General features: G+C 38.7%; 1 protein-coding gene across 1 annotated transcript in view; it reads left to right on the forward strand.

Moving 5' to 3' along the window:
* The first annotated feature begins 122 nt into the window (after positions 1-122).
* The window catches only part of AIDA (axin interactor, dorsalization associated), a 32,974-nt gene continuing 16,733 nt past the window's right edge, over positions 123-16,363 (forward strand). The window contains exons 1-4 of the mRNA XM_072814971.1: positions 123-405; positions 8,377-8,446; positions 14,606-14,659; positions 15,058-15,112. Of these exons, the coding sequence (XP_072671072.1) occupies positions 296-405; positions 8,377-8,446; positions 14,606-14,659; positions 15,058-15,112 (289 nt within the window). The 5' untranslated portion in view covers positions 123-295. The remainder of the gene's footprint in view (positions 406-8,376; positions 8,447-14,605; positions 14,660-15,057; positions 15,113-16,363) is intronic.

The raw sequence follows: 16,363 nt of genomic DNA on the forward strand, positions 1-16,363 counted from the left end.
CCGGGGAGGAGGAGCGGCACGCGGCGCGGCCCCGCGAGCCGGAGAGGGACGCCTCGGTAGCGATGGCGGCCCTCGCGGGAGCGGGGCGGGGCGGGGCGTCGGGGGCGGGGCCGCGGCGGGGCGGGCGCTTCGGAGCCGCAAAGTTTGGCTGCGGCTGCGAATGGGCTTGGGCGGCTCCTCGGCGGGTGGCGGCGGTGGCCGGAGCGGTGCGTCCTGGCCCTGCTGATGTCGGGGCCGGGCCCGGGGAGGATGGCGCCCTAGAGCCCGGGCTCGCGGGGACGGGCGGGCGCCGGCCATGTCGGAGGTGACCCGCAGTCTGCTGCAGCGCTGGGGCGCCAGCTTCAGGAGGGGCGCCGACTTCGACTCCTGGGGCCAGCTGGTGGAGGCGATAGACGAGTATCAGATGTGAGTGAGCGGGCGGGAGCGGGCCGGCGGGGTCGCTGCCCGGGGCGGGGCCCCCGCGGGCGCGGCCGAGCTGCCCTGCGGACGGCGGGCGCTGCCCGGGCTTCGCCCTCCCCCGCCGCCTCCCCCGCCGCGGGGCCGGGTCCATTCAACAGGTGGCCCCTCCCTCCCGCCCTCGCAGGCCGCCCCTCGGGGGCCTGTGCCCCGGGTCCGCCCGGAGGGATGCTGGCGCGCTCCCCGCCCACGCTCCGCGGATGCGTGGCCCCCGCGCGGGCCGGTGCTCGCTGCTCCCGGGCGCGGGGGGTGTGGGGGGGCGCCCCGCCGGCCGGCGCTGGGGTTCCCGCCTCCCCCCCACCCCCCCCCCGCCCCGGCGCCCCTTCCCCGCCCCCCTCGTCCGGCCGAGCCGCGTCGTCGCAGCCCACCTCGACTCCCTTTCGGTTTCTGGGACTGTTATTTGCTCGGCCGAGTGTGTGGCTCCCACCCACCCCCTCGCTCTCGCTCTCGCTCGGTTGCTTTGGGTGGAGCCGGCGCAGGATGTGAACGGCGGAGAGCGGACGGGATCCGCAGACCGCGCGCGGGCCCCTGCTCCCGCGTCGCATGTCCGGCCGCGGGGGACCCTCTGGGTACCAGTTTCTTTGATCTTTGACCCGAGGTCCGATTGCTTGCAGCCTCGCTGGCTACGCCCCGCCACCCCGCCCCTCCGGAAAAAAAAAAGAAGAAAAATCTCCATGCTTACTTTCTCGCACCTTTTGCTGCAAATAAGAACTGCCTGCTGAAATGCAATCGGGGGCAAGCTGCTGCTGCTGCTGCCGTTAAATTGCTTCTTGGTTGAGGGGTGACGGAGGTCAGCATCCTCTTGAGTAATACCTCCCCCCCACCTCCCCCTGCTCCAGTGTCTTCTGGAAATAATATGCGATGGAGACCTGGAACCTTTAAATTGGTTTTCCTTTCTCTACCGTAGCTACTTGTTTCCATTTGACCATTAAGATCACTTAAGCGTGCAGGAGTTTTGTACTCCACGGTGCTACTGACTTGTCGTTTCAGAGATGACTTTCTGAAGTCATCCCGGGCCCCCCCCCCCCCCCAAAAGCCGAGCTCTGGGCCCCATGCTGCCAGGTGTAGTAACAAGTACTAGCGTTGGTCTTGCATCTTCATGTGATCTCACTCGCTTCTGCAACTACTTAGTGAGAAAATGAGTCTCATTTTGCAAAATGAGGAAACTGAAGCTCAGGTTAAACGGATTAACGGGGGCGGGAGGGGGGGTCCTAAAACTACAGGACCTGAAATCGGGATTTTTTTTTTTTTTTTACTCCAAATCCTGACTGCTCCCTTAATGCTTAAGACACTTTTTATTTTTTTAAGATTTTATTTATTTATTAGAGAGAGAGGCAGAGGGAGAAGCAGGCTTCATGCAGGGAGCCCCACAGGGGACTCGATCCGGGGTCTCCAGGATCATGCCCTGGGCTGAAGGGGCTAAACCGCTGAGCCACCGGGGCCGCCCTTAAGACACTTGATTTAAGGTGCTTGGGTAAGTGAATTGGACAAATGAGGTTTCCTTCGTTACCAGGGAACTGCCTTAACCATCCCTTAGCCAGCTGGTGAGCACCTGTGTATGCTCATTCCGCATGTGAACTAGAATCGCATACCCCGAAATGTAAAGCTGCCTTCACTTGCGATGCGGTGGGACCTAGCAGCTGTTGGCAGTCCGCAGCAGACTTCACAATGGAAAGTGAAGAATACCGTGTCCAATTGAAATTACAAAGGAAAATTGAGTGTGCAAGATGTTTAGCTGGAATTTCTAGAAACATCTCAATGAGAGTAATAGTCACATGCAAATCTATTGTTGGACCACAGTACTGACCTTTGAACTTCACCATTCAGAGTGGTTCTCAGATTTTAAAAAACGCCAGTGTCAAATCTGAGGAGTAAGAATTGGCTTTAAATTTTGTAAACACGTAGGCTACATATAAAGCGAGGTTGGATTTAAAATTAACATATTCAAAAGTGAAGGCAAATCGTCTTTTTAATATCAGTTATCTGTTTGGGAAGAAAGGCTGCAGAAAAGAAGGCCATTTGGGGGCAACTAAGGCATGTAGAAAAGAATGGACAGTAGTGACCGAACGTTGAGAGTGAAGGAGGAAGAAGTCTAAGATAATTGGCGTTTCTAATGGGGTAGGCCGCAGGACTTTATAGTCCTGCAACAGCAAATTTATAGGAGAAGGGATGTCGGGGAGGAAATAAGCATGTTTATACCATCACAGTGTAAGAATACTATAGCTTAAACAATGTCACCATTCAACAAGTGAGAGCAGGGAATATAAAGATGATGAATATTTGATTCCCACCCTCAAAGCCCTGAGAGTCTAATGGAGGATTTTAAAGTTTTGCTTTAAAGGTTTTGCTGTTATGGAAGTATGAAGAGAGTATGTGCTACCACACACTACATACTGTTTCCAGGAGCGTGCTTCTCCCTTAGGGCTTTTGTACTTTTTCTGGAAGATTCTTCTCTATCTGCTTGGCTCACTTGGTCACCTCCTTCAGTCTTTGTACATACAATATCTTCTCAGTCCTCTGGCTACCCTACTTAAAAATGCGAAACCTGTTATCCACTCCCACTCCCTCAGTCTTGCACATTCTAGTCACCCCTCCCCAATCCTGCTTAATTTTCTTTCATAATATTTATCATTTAAAATACAGTATATGTTACATATTCATTTGGCTTATTGTGTCTCCCCACTTGAATGTAAACTCTGAGAGGGCAGAGTTGGAGGTGTTGTCTTGTTCTTTACTGTATACTTAGTGTCCTAGTGATGCTAGACTGTTGTTATGTAATTGTTTCTTTAGATATTATATATTCTTTTGAATGAGTATGGATTCAGAAGTATGCTGTGGGAGCATTGAGTCGAAATTAAAGTGCTGTTGGAAGATTTAAACGAATATGTCGAAACTAGAATTGCTAGCCAAAGTATATGTGGTCAGTTGAAAACAATTCCATGAAGAAAAATTTAATAAAAAAAAAGAAAATTCGGGCAGCCCCAGTGGCTCAGCGGTTTAGCGCCGCCTTCAGCCCAGGGCGTGATCCTGGAGACCTGGGATCGAGTCCCGCCTCCAGCTTCCTGCATGGAGCCTGCTTCTCCCTCTGCCTGTGTCTGCCTTTCTCTCTCTGTCTCTCTCATGAATAAATAAATAAAATCTTAAAAAAAAAAAAAAATTCCGTGAAGCAGGCCAGCTCTTTCAGCAACCTGGGGATACATGACCCCTAACTTATGGTAGAATGGTATGGACTCTTTTGCTCAGAATCAGATATTTCACAGGATCAGTGGTGAGGTATTAATCTAGCACATGGATGCTCAATAAATATTTGTTAAATGAATGAGTGGGTTTGAAGACTGAATAATACTTGCCCTTAATCATCTTTCCTATGCCTTCATCAGTGCTACTCAGAGTGGGTCCACAGATGGGTGCTGGTCTGCAATAAGATAAAGGAATTGAGATCTAAGATTTAGAAACTTTATAGCAATTTGACATCTCCATGAGAGTTTTTATTGAATTTATACAAGTGTTAACTTGGAACAGATTGGGGAAAGGACTAGTTAGTTCTTCACTATGGATAGTTTTTTTTTTTTTTTTTTTTCACTATGGATAGTTTGAGGAGCACTAATTTCTGTTATCTATTGTGTGGGGTTTCTTTTTGTTTTTAAGATTTTATTTATTCATGAAAGATAGAGGGAGAGACATAGGCAGACTGAGAACCAGGCTTCCCGCAGGGAGCCCCATCACGCTCTGAGCCAAAGGCAGCCACTCAACCACTTGAGCCACCCAGGTGCCCCTATTGTGGGGTTTCTTTCAATCACTTGTTTATGTCTCTAAAGTATATTTTAAACTCCCTCTTGAGAATAGTGCTGTTTGACCTATAGGCGTCCTTGGAAGAGGAGATTATTCTCTAGAGAAGAATATTTGAGAGGTTTCTCACCTTTCCTAATGTCATCTCTTTGAGCTACTCATCTACTATCCAAAGCGTGTGGATTTTCCCTCAGTGGACAAAATCATGTCTTGCTTTGTCTTAAAATGGTGTAATCATTTAGGGATTTAGAATTTTTTTTTTACCTAGGTCTTTAAAAAAGTTTTTTAAAACAGTAAAACTTACATACCATAGAATTCACCCATTTTACAGATACAATTCAATGAATTTTTAGTAAATTTACTAAGTCGTATAACCATCACTACAATGAAATTTTATAACATTTCCATTACCCTGCAAAGATCCTTTGTGCCCATTTACAATCACTCCATATTCCTGCTCCAGCCCCAGGCAGCCACTAATCTAAATTCTGTCTTTAAAGTTGTCTTTTCTGGATATTTCATGTAAATTGAATCATATAAAATGTGATCTTTTGTATGTGACTTCTTTGATTTAGGATGTATGTGTTTGAGGTTCATCCATGTTGAACATTATATGAATACTTTGTTCCTTTTGTCTGCTGAACAGCATTATGTTGTATGAATATACCACATTTATGTATCCATTCACTAGTTAAGCGGTTTGAGTTTCTACTTTTTTTACTATTATCAGAAATGCTGTTGTGAATATTCAATGTAAGTTTTTGTGTGCATATATATTTTCATTCTTTTTGAGTGGATATCAAAGAGTGAAATTTATAGTTAAATATTGGTAACTGCGTATTTTTTTCTAATGTGTACTTTTTGAAGGAAACTGCAGTATTATCCAGACTGGCTGTTCAAGTTTACATTTCTGTCTCAGTAGTGTATCAGAGTTACACATTCTCCACCTTCATGTATTTGTCATTGTCTTTTCTATTATAGCCATTCTAGTAGGTGTATTGTGTACGTCACTGTGGTTTTAATTTGCCTTTCTCTTATGACTAATGCTGAGCAGCTTTTCTTAGGATGCTTATTTTTCCCTCTGTAAATCTGGTTTGGGAAATGTCTTCAAGTCTTTTGCCTATTTTTTTTTTTTTATCAAGTTGTTTGTCTTTTACCTATTGAGTTTATAAGGTTCTTTAAATATTCTGGATACAGGTCCTTTTTAAAAAAAAAAAAAAAAGGTTCTTTATATATTCTGGATACAGGTCCTTTTTAAAAAATATATATATATTTTATTTATTTATTCATGAGAGACACAGAGAGAGAAGAAGGCTCCATGCAGGGAGCCTGATGTGAGACTTGATCCCGGGACTCCAGGATCACGCCCTGCGCCGAAGGCAGGTGCTCAACCGCTGAGCCACCCAGGTGTCCCTGGATACGGGTCCTTTATCAGATAATATGATTTGCAAACATTTCCTTCCAGTCTGTTGCCTAATTTTTAAAAGCAGGATTCTGTTTGAATTTAACATCCTTGTCTGCTGACTTTCAGCAGTTGAGCAGGAGTTTAGAACTACCCCCTTTTCTTCTGACAGTGACCCTGCTTAGGTTAAGAGTCACTATTAGCATATAATGTGTAGAAGTATTCAAATAAAGATAACGTGCCACATTCTAACTTCCCTGAGTTTGAGGATGTGTAGTTGACGTCGTTAAACGTAGACTGTAATTTCTGAAAGAGAACTTCATATATGTGGTAGGCCAACAAGAGTTAGAAACCAAGTACAGAGCAAGGACAAGAATAATGGTTATGCCTGTTTCTATTTGTACTTTCTCCTGTATCGAATCCACAAAGAGTGGGTCTCTAAATTACATCATAGGAAAATATGGGGTTTCTACCTTTGAGGTAAAATAAACAAAGGGATGGAAACAGTTTAAGTAGTATGGTGGAGTGATTCCTGGCAAATGTCAATGATTTCATGTAGGCGTTTACTTATTTTATGATGAGGATGCAAAGCTTTCATAGATCGGATAGAGGCCATCAAATATAATGAACTTTACACCTGATCTTTAAAGACGTGATTGCATAGAATAGAACTCTTATCTAAGACTTTTTATTTTTTGAAACTCAGTGTCTTTTGCAGTGGGCTTGGTAGGAATTCTGACACTTACTACCCTTTGCATTCTTGCTTCCACTCTCCACCCAGAACAGTATAGTATGCTTGAGAATTACAGTTTTAAATTTTTTTGCCAGTTATGAGATGTTTCACCAAAGAATTGAGATAAAAATCATGTAACATAAATTTCTCATTGTAAAGCTGTACAATCTGGTGGTTCTAGTATATTCACAGTATTATTATCAGTCATTGTCAATTCCTTCCTTACCTCAGTCCCCCACCCACAAATTTGCTGTTTCTATTGATTTATCCATTTTGGACATTTTGTGTAAATGGAATCCTGTGATTTACTTATTTTTTATTTTTTTGCACCTGGCTTGTTTCATTTAGCATAATGTTTTTGAGGTTCATCCGTGTTGTAGCATGTATCAATCTTTATTCCTCTTTACGGCCAAATTCTATTTCATTGGGATGCACCACATTTTGTTTATCCATTCTGCAGTTGATGGACATTATGGATGTTTCCATTTGGGGCTAGTGTGCATGAGACTGCAGCTGTGAACATTCGTGTACAGGTTTTTGTGTGAGCATGTTTTCAGTTCTTGGACTATACCTAGAATTTTGAAATTGCTGGGTTATATGTATGGTAACTCTATGTTTAACTTTTGAGGAACTGCCAAACTTTTTTCCACAGCGACTGCATCATTTTACATTCCTACCACACTGTATGAAGGTTCCAAATTTTCCATATCCTTGCCAAGACCATTATTTTTTCTCTTTCTCTTTTTAGAAATTATATCCATCCTAGTGGGTGTGAAGTCATATCTCATTTTGGTTTTGATTTATATTTCCCTAATGACTAACACTGATATTCATGTGTTTATTGACCATTTTTATAACTGCTTTGGAAAAATATTCAAGGGGCACCTGTGTGACTCCAAGTGACGGACTCATGGTTTTAGCTCAGGTCATGATCCCAAGGTTGTGAGGTGGAGCCTTGAGTCAGGCACCGTGCTCAATAGGGAGTCTGCTCCCCTCCCTATTGTCTCTCCCCCCCCCCCCCATTCGTGCTTGCTCACTCTCACCTGCTTTTTCTAAAACAAATCTTTTAAAAAAAGTTCAATTTTTTCCCCATTTTTAAATTGAGTTATTTGTCCTTTTATTGTTTAGTTGTAAGAGTCAATTTTTTAGTGTTTGTTGTCTCAGAAGGAACTTGATCCTTACTGTTGAGTTTGGGCTAGTAACACAGATCCATCCTTGAAAACTCACCCAAGGCCCAGCTGCTATTTTTAAGAATGATAATTGGGCAAACAATGATATTCATGTCTGGTTGGTGGAGAATTTTCTTTATTTTTCATGAAAAATATTTTGAAAAGCATAATTTAATAGACTTACCATTTTATAATGGCTGTTATTTTGGACTAATCTTATCAGCAAATTATGATTGGCTGATACTATTATTACTGGTGCTTATTAGAAGTGTTTAAGCAAAGTCTGGACAACTGCTTATTGGCTTGTTAAAAGAAGAAATTCATGCATACTAAAGAAAGTTGGATTAGTTGCCATTTGAGATTCTTTCCAGCTCTGAGATTCTGTTTTTACTGCCTAGAGCTGAAATTTGTCCCAGTGAAATGGTATAAAAAGTAATATATCTCATTTTCATTGTTGTTGTTTAAAGAGTTTGATTCTAAAGATAATGTAGATTTATACTTTAAAAATACAGCAAAGTATTGTACTTCTTTTTTTTTTTTTTTAAGATTTTATTTATTTGAGAGAGAGAGCAAGAATGAGTGGGCGAGTGGGAGGAGGGGCAGAGGGAGAAGCTGACTCTGCTTGGAGTAGAGAGCCCAACACAGACTGGATCCCAGGTCTCTGGGATCATTACCTGAGCCGCACGAAGGCAGATGCTTAACCAACTGAGCCACCCAGGCACCCATCATTATCTATTTTTTAAAAGATTTAAATTATTTCACCTTGTTGCACTTGAGATAGTTTGCCTTCCTTCAATTCTAAAGGATATATTTTTTTCTTCTTGCAGATTAGCAAGACATCTACAAAAAGAGGCCCAAGCTCAACACAATAATTCTGAATTCACAGAAGAACAAAAGGTATAAAATCTCTACATATATCAGATTTCAAATGAAAAAGATTCTTTCAAATCCATTAACCAAAAACAACAGAAACTGTTATACTTAAGTACAAAGAATGACACTGATTATACTTTGGGGAACATAAAGTGATCACTGAGAGATAACATGATTTACCACTTAGTGACTTTCTCACTTGATGAATTTCTCAACTCAGCCATTTAGACCTTAACTTTAGTGGAGACGGTCTACACATTTGGAAGAGGAGTAGATTCCAGACTGAAGTTTGTGAGTAATTATGTCCAACTTCAATACTTATTTAACTCTGAATTTTCTTAACTCCTTCCTCCTCTCAAAGTAAAAAACAAAAAACAAAACAAAACCCAAAAGCCATCACTGAAAAAAATTAATAGTAAAATAATGATTAAAAAAAATAGTTCAAGTGAAGAATTTGGCATCAGAATCCATCAGCAAAATAAATGCGTATGGTTGCAAAATGTCTCAATGGGACTCTTTCTCCTTGAATTAAAATTTTAATGTGTCAAGTCAGTCTGAACCTTTAGAGATTATAAAAAGTGGAATACTTTAAGAAGCTTTGCTTTCAAATAGTGAGAAGAAAGAAGTCCCATTTTTCCCTGGCTCAGTATCTAGTGTTAAGTCAAATTTTAATTTTGTAGATAATGAAAAAAATATTACTGTGTCAGTTTTTCCCTCACCTCTTAAGACATAGTGAAAAAGTGACTTTATTAATCCTTTTTCTGTACAAGGGGTGGGAGTGGTTTTATACACGTGTTTTAAGTAAGCCTGAACAAATTTATTTTAGTCCTTTTGTGTGTATTCATTTGACTCTTATATACTTATATTTAGTATCTACATCATCTAATATACTTTTTTTTGTAATTTTTTTTTTTTGTATTTTTTTCCTTCCTTGTGAAGTAGATTAAAGAAATTTAGGATCCTAGTCCAGGAAAATAATTACCACAGAGGAAATGATTGGTTTGCTTGAGGAAAGAAACAGGGACTATATGCTTTATCACCTCTTATAGTATTTGTGAACTCTAGGAATTGATTAGGAAGTGATCAACTGGCATCACAAAATTGAGGGGTAAAACACCTTAATTTTGAAACAGAATCTCAAATATCTGAGTATGTAAATTAATAGCTGACAAAGTATCTTTTGAATATGGAAACAGATGAAAGCTTAGGGAATTTTTAAAAAGTTTAATGCCCCCTCCCATACTTTAATCACCTGTTTGACTCGCTTTACTCACATGCTTTGTCACCAGCATCTATTCAATGATTAGACTAACGAGAAAAAATAAACTTTTTCTTAATTTTCTTTAACTTTCTAAGGCTGAAGCTAGTGTTCGATAATGCTCTTTATTCCTTAATTTTTATAGCTGTTCCATAGTAGCCATCGACACTGCCTTCTTTTCAGTTTACATAGACCCACAGGTCTTATACTCCATAAGGGCTGGGAGACAGCATGACCTTCAGGAAAAGCCTAAAATCTGGAGTCAGAAGACTTGATCTTGAATCTGGGCTCTGTCCCCAGCCCTAATTTCCTTATGCATGAAATGAGGGATTAGATAACCCTAAATGATCTTAAAAGATACCCCTACATCTTCTAATGACATCTGCCTTTGCAAGAACCTTTTCCTTTCCTGGAGACCTGATTTCTGAGGATTTGTTATTTATAATTTAACTGCCTAGGGGGCACTTATGGCTGCCCCTTGTGACTACAGAGAGTTTGTGGCTGCCTAGTCCTTGGTCTTGAAGAAGGACCCCCAAATCATTCTGTACTACACTGGGAACATAAGGCAAGTTGCATGCATTTACAAATTTAATTTTCATTAAAAATACACATGAAACATTTACAGTGTGCCAAAAAACTCATACTGACATATAGACCTTATTTTTTAATGTCACATAAGGAAAAAGTTAGAGGCTCCAAGTAAACGATTAGGAAACAGATTTCCCAGCTGTGATCTCGGGGAACACTGGCTCTGAAAAATTAAGAGACGTTCTTTGAACAGAGAGAGTATGTGGACTTGTCAGGGCTTTTAATATACTAATGTGTAAGTTGAATTTTTTAAAGACTTTGGGTAATGGAGTGTTTCTTGAATTTGTTTGCTTTTGGAAGCCTCACCTCTTTCCTTTATAGAACACTTCATTGGGTCTAGTGTTCCCAAGAACATGTTATGGAGGATTTTGAAATCAACTGTTAGATCTGCAAAATTAATTGAATGCCAGCCCTGGTATATAAGCCAAAGGAGAAGAAACTCAATTGTGTTTTCCTCAAAAGAGGAAAATGTAGAATATACCTTATATTATTCTAAGCAAAGTTCTTTATATTTTCTATTTTGAATTCTATTTTTTATGCTTTTACTAGTCTCTGGTTTTGTAGCAGTGATAAATCTTAGAATTATGCTAACCATAGTTTATGGGACTTTGAAAAATTTTTTAAAAACCATTATTTCTTTGTGGAGCTTTTTATTATCTCACAATAAGCTTTGAAAAATAGATGATGATTAAATGCTTTGTTGGATCTCAGGTTACTGATATTTATCCATATATAATTATTTTAAGATCAAAGAAATCCTAAGCTTTGGGTAAATAATATATTATGCATCTTCATAGTATTTTAAATCTAAAGAGCAGAACTACCGATTTCTCTAAACTTTATTAATTGGTGATTTTTAAAATTCTTCATATGGATTTGCTATTTACAATATTCTCAAAGATTTCTGGTGGAAAATGAGAAAGTTTATGATTCTTATTTGATCCTCCCTCATGATTAGTTGACTTAGCTTTCATTTCAGTCCTCAATAGTTTTGTCATTATAACAACTGAGTTTAGTAGCCAAAGAATAGCTGCCAAAAGCTTTCATTCCATTACATTCCCTACTTTGGTGTCGTAGATTTTCTCATGTAAGTTTCTGGACAGACTAGAACATCCTGTCTCATGATGCTTAGAAAGTTTTTCCCTGTTTTGAATCAAATTTGGTAGTAATGAGAGTTCCAGCACTATGTGCTTGTTTTATATTTTATAGATTTTTCCTTTTCTCTGCCTCCCTCTTCCCCATTTTCTCCCACCCTGGCCTCCCCCCAGCCAGAGAGTATATGACTGGCTGTTTAAATAAAAAAATTAAGTCTGGGTTGAGACTGTACTACTTTATGTGTACTTTTTAAACTTCTTTTTCCTCATGTAAATTGCATATGTTTTAGGAAAATTAACTTGGCTCCATTTTTATTCCATCTTTCGCTGCTCTTTTTATTAATTTCTCTTCCAATGACAAAATAGCCAATATTCTGAAAATGACATTTTCCATTTCTATACCATATGAGGCATGAGCAGTTAATTTGAATGAGGCGCAAATAATTTAAATCTTTTAAAATTAAACTTCTTCACCTGCAGTACTTAATCTTAATTTACATTAGTTAATAGTACTTATACTCAGACACAAGTGACCTTGTGCTGCTTCATAATTTTTCCTAACCATTTTTTTCTGAGAAAGGTGACATAATTTCAGTAGTAAGCACTTGATTTTGACAGCAATAAATGCTACATGTTTTAAAAGTCATTGCTGCAGCTGAAAATGATAATATTTCGCTCCCTTTTTAATACTGATGTTGGGTGTGGTTCCTTAAAGTAGTTATGAATAATGCCTATTGGTATTTTGCCATAGTGCAGTAGATTCTGTATAAAAAGCTGTTGCTTCTACTTAACTTGCAGAAATGCTTAAATTTAAAATAAGTTATTAGTGGAATTGTACTTGTTAAACTTTTACCTTGAATGTTAACAGCTCCAAATCAAGTGGCTTTTATAGTAAATGAAAGAAAAGGAGTTAACTAATATTTCTAAAGACTTACTCATTGATACATCTCATGTAATATGAAATCTTTTTTAAAAAGCATTTTTAAAAGAATGTAAAAGTGTAACCAAATGGTATTAAAATAATTATATTGCTTTATTGTACGTATTACTATTTTATGTATAGAAGACATTGATACCTAGGGCAAGTTGTTTAACCTCTTTTCAGTTTTCACATTGATAAAGTGATTGTAATTCAGGGTTACAGTGAGATTTACATGAATTAATGCTTGTTCTTAGGAGAGCCTAAGTTCTCAAAAACTGTTTAGCCATTACTATGTTTTTTATATATGTTTATTTATATGTATAAATAATATGTATGACTAATATGTATAAATAAATATATGTACAAAATATAAATATATAATATAAATTTTACTTGTATATATTTAAATCACTTAGTTTTGCCAGAGTTGAGTGGTATGTTTGAACAACAAACATTTTATGTAGAAAAAACTATTGCTGGTTTCTATGCAATAGCTATTTGAGAGAGTAAATATATGAGTTATCTTGAGTCCTTTTACAGTTAATATACTTAAATGTAATCTTTAAATATAAAATTTCAGAGTAAAATTGGGTATTTTCTATACTGTGATGTTGAGATTAAAAGGAATTTTTAAAGATTGTGAAGGTAATTAAAGAGTATTACTTGTTCCTCGGTGAAGGGTCCCGTCTTGCTCAGGAGTGGCTTTACCAGCTGTTGATTGTTGATCAGATAATTGCCTAGTTCCTGCCAGCCTGAGTTCCAAGGGCTGGGACAGTACTTGCTACACCTCTTTGTTCCTCATTTATCTTATAAAGAAAGTGACCGAAGAGAAAATCCAATTTACTAAACTTTTGCGAATGATCAGTACATGTCATTTTTTCCCCTAAGAATATTTTGTGGTGAAGGCATTGCAAAAAATATATAAAAACATAAGAAATGCCTTTTTGGGAAGAACTTAAAAATGTTGATGGGCATAATTCAGCTGCCTGCTCTTACAGATATTTCTTCTGTGGGTCTCCTCTTCATTTCCACCCTAGTTGTTCATTTCTTTTTTTTCTGCTTCACGTTTACCTGGACAGCTAGAGTAACCTGGCCGCTTTTGCCTTTAGTCTTTTCCCCTTTCTGCCCCCGCTTATGGAGACTGTTGTCCTAAGTTTTCTTAAAGGGCAGATCTGATTGTCATTCTTCTGTTCAAAAACCTCTGTGGAGGGGCGCCTGCATGGCTCAGGTGGATAAAGGTCTGTCTAAGCGTCTGCCTTGGCCTCAGGTCATGATCTCAGGGTCTGGGATTGAGCCCTGCCTTGGCTCCCCACTCAGCGGGAAGTCTACTTCTCCTTCGGCAGCCTCCCCCCACTTGTGTTCTCTCTCTTTCTGTCAAATAAACAGCTTTAAAAAGAAAAAAAAAAGCCTCTGTGTAATTTGTTGCCAAAGTAATAACAGATTGTTCAGCCAGTCATAGAAGATCCCATTTAGAAAGACCACTGTTGCCCCCAGCGTGTGCACGCACGCGCGCACACACACACACACACTCTCTCTCTCTCTCCCCACTTTTCAAACCTATGTTCCCTCTGCTTTCAGTTTGAGACTTTAGACAATGAACCTTGACAGTTTCCTAAACTCTTCAGTTTTACAAATCCTCCCAGTCACTGGGGCTTGATTTCTAACATTCTTGTACTGTTTCTTCACAACTTACATAATGGCTCACTTTGCTGAAACTTCTAAGAATCAAGTGTCTCCTAAGAATCAAGTGTCTCTTCTTTATATTATAGTGATTTTGTAGTGTCTCCTCTCACATAATAGAACTTGAGCTTGTTGAAAGCAAGGACTACACCATCATTTATATCCATCATAACTCCTCTAAAACAGATCTGACTCTAAGATTGGCCACAATTCATCACAGCTATTGATTTTGCTGAGTATTACCTCTGTCTTTGATTAGACAGGTCAAGATTGGACTTCCATCAAAATTAAATGATACCATTATGCTAACTTTCAGATATTTTTATTTTAAATCTTTTAGCGAATTTCAGAATTAATGGAGAAGAAGAGAAGGCAAAGCTTAGGAAATAAATCTAAAGCTGTCACCGAAGCAAACTTGATTATAAAAAATGGTCATGGTACAGTTAGGTCGGGAGAGAATATAGACTCACCTTCTCTCCCTTATCCCAGCCCTTTGCCACCTGTTTCTCTTCTCTAAAATTTGCAAGATGCTACAAAGAAGTAAAATACAAATTTTTAAAAAATTACAGATCCTTTATTAATAAATGAACTCCATGGTTTTGAATATATTCGGTACTTAAAGCTTTTTCTTTTTCCTACAGAAAACCATAGGCAAAATTGCAACATGCTTGGAATTACGAAGTGCAGCTTTGCAGGTAAACAAAGCTTGGTTTTCTTCCTGCTTTCTAGTATAAGAAAAAATTATTATGAACTATTCTAATAAACCTTGGGTAATGCTGAAAGCAGTATTGTTTCAGAAGATATTTCTAGCAATAAGAATTCCTGGGTTAAACTCCTATTAAAAGATTTAGTTCATATTTAATAAACTGTAGAGAGAAAAGATATAACTTCAGTTTTTTGTTATTGTTAGATTGGATGTTCTAAAATATAAAAACAAAAGCCAGTTTAGGACTTTTCATTTTCTACTTTGAAAGCAAGAAGTGGATTTATTTATTTTGGCTACTTTTTGAATATTTAGTTTTTGCCACAAAAGGCACAGGGTGTAGTGAAATCCTTGTAATAAAAAGATATAATATGCATATTTTAAATTCAGTCCACACAGTCTCAAGAAGAATTTAAACTGGAGGACCTGAAGAAGCTAGAACCAAGTAAGTTTTATTTTATATTTTTAGTGGCACTCCTTTAGAAAAATAATTAATCTATTGTACATATTAAGATTTTCTAGCATAGATATTTATTCATTTCTGTTACTCTCTAGTCCTATGTGATTTCTTTGTGCTTTTATAATTCCTGTGATATTTCTAGTAATTATTGTTTACCATTATAGAATATGAAAAATTATTTGATTCCAGGTTGTGCCTCATTCATGTGTTTTAGCCTTTGTTTTGTTTTAATAACTTTAATAAGACTATAATTACTTTGGTAAGGATTTACAGTAGAGTTCACTGGAGAGTATAAAGTTACGGTCATTAAGGCTCTATTATACTACACGTCCTTTAAAACTACAGTCTAGCTGTTTGCAATACTCTACAAAAGATTTCCTTGTCCCTATTTTCCTGTCCCTTCTTGAAAGCTTTTTTGAAGTAAACAATTGCTTCAAATGTGTTGGTAGTTAGAATGTGCCAGATAAATTTTTCTTATTGGTTCACATGAATGTTCTCTTAGAAGTGTTTGCAGTGCAGGCAAAGGCAAAAGTATGGAGTATCACCACAGTCCACTTTAGAACAGAAGGAAACCCTGTCCTGGTTTAGCACATACCTGCTTCCCCAACTCCTCAATTCCTGGCCGTAGGCAACCATTAATCTACTTTCTGTCTTGTGAATTTGCCTGTTCTGGGCATTTGTATAAATGGAATCATACCATATACGGTCTTTTGTGACTGATTACGTATAAGATTATTTTAAGAAAAGCACATTGATGTCTTTTAAAAACGATTACACCACAGTGAGGATGTCTGTATTGTGTAATGGTTTTAAAGAATTTTTTTTTTTTTTTAACAATAAGAATAATTAGGATTTTGGCTTTCTATTTAGTCAGTTTTTTGTTAGTTTTTGTTTCTCAGTTTGTTTCCAAATATAATTTTAAAATTTTACAGATTTCTCCTATTGCCTTATAGGATCTTCCATTGGCATTAATGGTTACCATTTTTTAGAGTAGCAGCAATGGACAAAACGCTCCAATAACTCCAGCCAGCTACAGTTTGCTGACACTTGCCTGTGACCTTATAGCTTGGAAATGGCAGAACTGGGTTTTGACCAGGGTTCTGAGTGACCCCAAAGCCTATGTTCTTTCCACCATATTCTGTTCTGATATTTATAATGGTGCAATATTGACATCAACCCTAAATATGGGTTTCCAGTTCAAGCTCCTGAGAGATTATTAACCCCTTTATTAGTGGC

Source organism: Canis lupus, chromosome 38 (assembly GCF_048164855.1).
Source record: "Canis lupus baileyi chromosome 38, mCanLup2.hap1, whole genome shotgun sequence".
NCBI classification, from domain to species: Eukaryota; Metazoa; Chordata; class Mammalia; order Carnivora; family Canidae; genus Canis; species Canis lupus.